We start from the raw sequence: 6,304 nt of genomic DNA, 5'->3' as shown, positions 1-6,304 counted from the left end.
CCTTCATCATTCGGCTGGAGATTTGGAGATCGGCAACAGGATCTTCTTCATTCTTGGCTTATAACCGACTTTCTGTTAAACCGGCTCTTTCATAGAGTCTCAAACTCGTTCAGAGTTATCAACTCATCAAGAGTTTCAAACTTGCCATGCAAGTCCTCCACAGCGTCAAATCGTGAAGAGGAGATATTGTTCCAGTGAATCAAGACGTGCGGATCGTCAACAGAGAGCAAACTCGACGCGAGCATTCGAGGGAGGCAAGTGAATCAAGACGTGCGGATCGTCAACAGAGAGCAAACTCGACGCGAGCATTCGAGGGAGGCACTCCATCGCCACCGTGAAGACTCGACGCGAGCATTCGAGGGAGGCACTCCATCGCCACCGTGAAGAACCCAGAATTAAACAAAGGGGAAAATCCAGATCAATTCTCCTCTCTTTTGTAATCGAAAATCCAAATTGTAATTAAGATTGAGAGAATACAAATCAATTTTCTTTCATTCTTTTTTACTATAAATTTTCCACCAAACACTGCAGATAGCTGATCCTCATAAAACACTAACGATGAAAACAATCTGACGACTTTCAAGACAACAGACGAGAGTTACAGTTTGACAACTCTCACATCTTCAGAAGCCAGAGTACAAGGGTTATGAGATGACGACCTATGTATTATGAGAAGACTTGATGCAGAGGTGATGCAGAGGTTACACAAAGATTACAAATTGACGATCTTTTCATCTCTGAAGCCAAACGTAACCCTCACGTTTCGTTAGCCAAACGCGAAGGTCGATCCTCGCATATTGACGTTAGAACGCGGACTTCGCGTTTAACCATTTCAAATCATTTGAATGGTTCCAAAAACGTTCTCCACTTAATGGGGGCGATTAAGCCCCCATTATGGAGCAAATTAAGGGGTCAGTTACATCCCTTAAACCCTATAAATAGCTGGTTACAACTAACAAAAAGAGGGAGGGGAGAAGGAAGGTTAGCTTTCTACTATTGAGATGTTCTGTAAAGAAGATCGGCTCAAGTTTAACTTGCCTAGCAAGTTCCTCTCGAAGCAAAGTTAGAGACGACTGAAGTTTCATCAAGTGTGGTGCTCAGATCGTCAACGAGATAAAAGATTCAAGCTCTCACTGCCATCATGAAGGATCCAGTATTAAACAAAGGAAAGGATCTCCTTTGATCTTTCTCTCTTTTGTAATCGGGAATTCAATAAAAGGATTGTAATAGCCTTTGTCTAAGTCAGTTAGAGAGGTCTTTACATTTTGAGAGATTGTAATTTCTTTGTCTAAATCAGTTAGAGAGATTTTATAGTTTTCAATTTTCATTATTTCCTTTAAATTTTTCGTCCGACATATGTATATGTATATAGTAAAGCTCTTATAAACTTAAGTGTATAAAGATATTTTCCACCAATTTTTTGAGTAATGCTCCTATAAACTTAAGTGAAATTTTGACAAAGATTTTGCTTTATTTTTTTATTTAGACCGTCTTTCACGACCGTCGTCGTCTTGCCCCTGTTGTCCACTACTACGTACAACTTCGAAATCGTGATCATATACTTCCTTAGACGATATTCTCACTGCGCGAACCCTAACTCTAAGTTGAAATTCGAGAGGGAGAAATGGAATTTGGGATTTTTTTGGTTCCTATTAACAGTGGAAGAGAGAGGGAGTGAGGGAGAGAGTATTTGATGGGGGATATGAGCGCAGTTACCAATTTCGTGAGTGTCATGTCATAAGGGAATGAAAGTAATTTTAGGTGAGCTTTTCTCTAACTGCTTATTTGACAGTCTATTTAGGGCATTGATACAAATTCTGTTACTATATGGCCGAAACACAAGGCCCAAAAAACTGAGTGCCTGGCCACCTGGGCTAATTTAAACTTGGGCCTTGCCACAATTTTTCTTATATATATAGAATTACTTTCGTGAAAATGTTTTTCAAGTGAATTTAACGAATCGAACACGACGAACATCATGTCCGATCCGTTTGCAGCCCTCCCGCACGCGGCACGCCTGACTCACCTCAAGAGCTTCACCAAAATTGCAGATCAGCATCTCCAGCTTCCCCAGAACCGAAAATGGCGTCACTCCGATCGCCAATCTCTCTCCTCCTCCTTTTCTCTCTCCTCTCTTTCCTCCTCTTCTTCTTAATCCCCAAACCCTCACTGCGAACTCAAAACCCTAACCCTAACTCTTCCCTCCCCAAGCTCAGAGTCCTCGTCGCGGATATCCCTCGATCCTTCAACTACGGCCTCCTCGACCTCTACTGGTCTCTCTCAACCCCAGACTCCCGAATCAACTCCGATCCCGATGCAGATCTCCGACCTCGGATCAAATCCGACCGCCCATTTTACCCTCCGTACCCTTCAAACCCTCTGATCCAGCAGTACAGCGCCGAGTACTGGCTCCTCGGCGATCTCGAGACTCCGGCGGCGAAAAGATCGGATTCTTCGGTGGCGGAGAGAGTGAGGGGAGCTGAGGATGTGTATGATGTTGTTTTCGTGCCATTCTTTGCGACGCTGAGTGCGGAGATGGAGCTCGGGTGGGGAAAGAAGGGAGGGTTCTTGAAGAAGGATGAGGGGCAGAATGGGGATTTCAGGAGGCAGAGGGAGGTTTTGCATAGAGTGATGGGGTCTGATGCTTGGAAGAGATCTGGAGGGAGAGATCATGTCTTCGTTTTAACTGGTATAAAGATCTTCCCTTTCCTGTGATAATTAGCTTAACTTGGATAAGTTTTACTTTTTGTTGGTAGACGGATGCCTGCCATTGAGAAAATTGAATTGTGCTTTGTTCAATTAATTAAACATTATTGGGTGCATAATGCAACTAATTGCTCAAGTAGTCTGATCAGTTCAATTAAGATAATATTGAGGTTGTTCCCATTACTTTGTATGTGTTTAGCTAGTTTCTAGTTGTTTGAGTGGTTAAATTGTTTAACAATGTCGTTAGTGCAAATTTGGGTTGATGCACCTTTTTATTGTTGTATTAAATCATATGTATGCACAATTTAATTTTTGATTTGATTTTAAAGTTAATGTTTACTAATGGAGTACATATAGGATGACATACAAGCTCCCTTTCCAAATATCTTTTCCCTACCAAATACTTGTAACTTAAGTTCCCTACCAAATACTTGAAAATATCTCAAATATCTTTTCCCTACCAAATACTTGTAACTTATTTTCCAGAAACCTGCCTCCTTAATGCAATTAGTTTCTCAATTAGTTGATCAAAACACAGATGGATTAGTAAGCAAGACATACTTGACGATAAGTATATGGGTTTGTTTGGCAACACCACAAAACTAGTTTTAGTGGGTACAATCTTGTTGGTCCAAAAGCTAGTTTTTAGTTTGGCAATAATTGGACCAAAATTGAAGTAGTTTTCTTTAGTTTAAAATTTAACCTCTAAACTAGCTCTCTTTTGGACAGACCCCAATATGGCTCAACTCTATCCTAGTTAAGCAAACACTAATTCGAACTCAATCCTCTTTTGAAATTGCCAAACACGCCCTATGTTTCTTCTACATATTGGAAATTTACTTTTCTAGGTTGTTTCATGCTAATGTTACTTTTTAAATTATCTGCTTATAATTCAGCTTTGGATTGTCAGGTTGAGTTAAAAATTGAAAAGTTCTTTGACAGACCCAGTTGCTATGTGGCATGTCAGGAAAGAGATTGCTCCAGCAGTTCTCCTGGTGGTTGATTTTGGCGGCTGGTACAAGCTTGATTCAAAGGCATCAGATGGTAACTCTTCCCATATGATACAACACACCCAAGTTTCATTGCTTAAGGATGTGATTGTACCCTATGCCCATCTCCTCCCGAGATTGCACTTATCAGAAAATCAGCATCGACATACTCTTCTCTATTTCAAGGGAGCCAAACATAGGCACCGGGTTAGTGTTGTTATTCTAAGTGAATATGTATATCTGATGCAAGCTTTTCAAGTGACATTATGTTAAATTTGATTAGGTCATGCATGCCTTACAATATGCTATACCACTATAGATGCCTATCCTTAGATCGCACTTCAGTTTTTTCTTGTATATATCATGCAATGATGCACTGACCTGTTTGTCAGTCACTTAGCCCTGAATTGAATTAAAATGCTTAAAGACTTATGCTTTACCCAGTGTCATTGCTTCTTTCATAAGTTTGTTGTTTGATTTTTTTTATTGGAATCTTATTTTGTGTAGATAAACTTCATTTAGTCTAATAGTTTTTATGTAGGATTGTGTATTTGTATAGTATTTTGAACTTGACTTTTTTTTTATAATGTGGAACGGTACATATCTGCTGGAGTATTTTGCCCTTTGTCATATATTATCATATCAGGCAATGGAAATGAAGTCGTAGAGGACATGTAGTGAAAGCTTAATGTATATTTTAGCCTTTCTTTAGAGAGAATTGTAGAGCTAAACCATGCATTGCAGTTATTCTACCATATCATTTTTTATTTTCACTCATATGAATATCACGCACAATTTCAATGTCAATCCATCATTATTGAGCCTAATTGTGGCATATTTATCATTTCAACATTTCCTGATAGCGAGTTATAAATCATGCATTTAATTTAGTCTCACATGGACATCTTTTATTTTAACCATGTGAGTATTATGGACCTTTTATATCACTTAATGAACCTTGTTGTAGCGCATATATTGACATTGTATATTACACTCCGTGGAAGATTAAACAATTAATTATGTTTGTTCGTGAAAGTTGGACAAAAACATGATGGACATAGACAAGAACTTGTCGGCCATGCAGTCCTTACTGGGATGTTCACCCTAAGAAAATCAATCCTTATGTTGATTTGGACCTTGTTGGTTTAGTTAAATGTGATCTTAACTTAGAATTTTGTGATAAGTTAAATGTGATTCTAGCATAAAATTTATAGTCTAGTGCTTTTGTGCTCATCTAGGTAATTGAACTTTATTTTATTCTTATGTGTTTTAAGATTATTTCTCTCTATGAAATAGACACATTCCAATACCCCTTACATATTTATACCTATTACATTTATTAGGTAACGGGTAACCATCCTATATGAAAATTGTCCTTGGACCAATTTATGTTAATTGAAATTATTTGTTTTTTATTCTTAAGAAATAACTAATACAACAGCAACAGCAGCAACAAGAACAAAGTCTTTATCTCAAATGTTTGGGGTCGGCTACATGAATCATATTCTTTCATTCCATTCTATTATGGGACATCTTTCCCGTTAATTTAAACATAACTAAGAAATAATTTATAACCTCTTAAAAAGGTAAGATGCAGAAATTAAAGATTCATGAATTTTCTCGCAACAAAGATTTAACTATGCCTTCAGCTCAAGTGTTAGCAAGGAGATGTATAAACAATTTGAGTGCTCAAAATTTCACTTATGGCATAGTACACTCAGCGATGCACAACTTGCAAGTTATTTATTGTTGAGGCATGAATGGCTATTGAGGTTTTAAATATCAGTTATTGGGGATTTATCAGACTGTTAAAATCCATATCGGATAGCAGATATCGAGGATATATCGAGGATAAGTATTATTTTTCGGAATGATGTTACCAGATGGTGATATATATATAACACAATATTCTAAAATGTAATCTAGCCATATTTAATGAAATACAAGCATACCAAAATGTAAATAATTATGTTTAGGATCACTAACCAATGGTAGAAACTCGGGTTGAGTCGGGTTTAAAGTGCATTGAATAGGTGTCTATAGCACGAAATCAAAACTCAAAACCAAAGGCCGGTAATTCCGATTTTTGGGCCGAACATATCGGTCGATAACTCAGTTTATCGATGCATTATTGGCGATAAACATCCAAAAATGATAATTGATTTAAAATCGAATTTATCATAGCGGAAGGCCCCTAAAATCAATAAATCACCGATAATATCGGTTTATCAGCAGAAATTTAAAACATTGCTAATTATAGCGCACAGCTTCGTCATTTGAGAAAAGAAACCATTTTCAAATTTTGGTGGCTATGATAGCAGCATAGTAGCATGCTTTCCAACTAACGTACAACTATTGTTGGTTGATTTGTCACACAAGTTCGGTTTAGGCTAAATATCAGAAAAACCCCTTCACTTTGGACGATTATCAGATAACCTCCCTTAACTTTTAAAATTAACCCCCCTTAAGTATAGGATTCTCAGAAAATCCCTTTAACTTTAAGTTTTATCAGAAAACTCCCCCTAACAGTGTTAACAAGTATGGGTGGGTAAAATTACTTTTAGTGAAATTTGTAGTTCACACTTTTAGGGTTTGTTTATTTGGGGGGT

The 6,304-nt window shown here is 37.7% G+C and overlaps 1 protein-coding gene across 2 annotated transcripts in view; it reads left to right on the top strand.

The window, feature by feature from the left end:
• Positions 1,961-6,304, top strand: part of LOC109820440 (probable arabinosyltransferase ARAD1) — a 6,008-nt gene continuing 1,664 nt past the window's right edge. For both annotated transcript variants that reach the window (XM_020386581.1, XM_020386582.1), the window contains exons 1-2: positions 1,961-2,689; positions 3,649-3,902. In XM_020386581.1, the coding sequence (XP_020242170.1) occupies positions 2,083-2,689; positions 3,649-3,902 (861 nt within the window). In that variant the 5' untranslated portion in view covers positions 1,961-2,082. The remainder of the gene's footprint in view (positions 2,690-3,648; positions 3,903-6,304) is intronic.

Source organism: Asparagus officinalis, chromosome 8 (genome assembly GCF_001876935.1).
Source record: "Asparagus officinalis chromosome 8, Aspof.V1, whole genome shotgun sequence".
Classification (NCBI taxonomy): Eukaryota; Viridiplantae; Streptophyta; class Magnoliopsida; order Asparagales; family Asparagaceae; genus Asparagus; species Asparagus officinalis.
The sequence above is the reverse complement of the archived record's forward strand: the minus strand, read 5'-3'. Positions and strand labels throughout refer to the sequence as shown.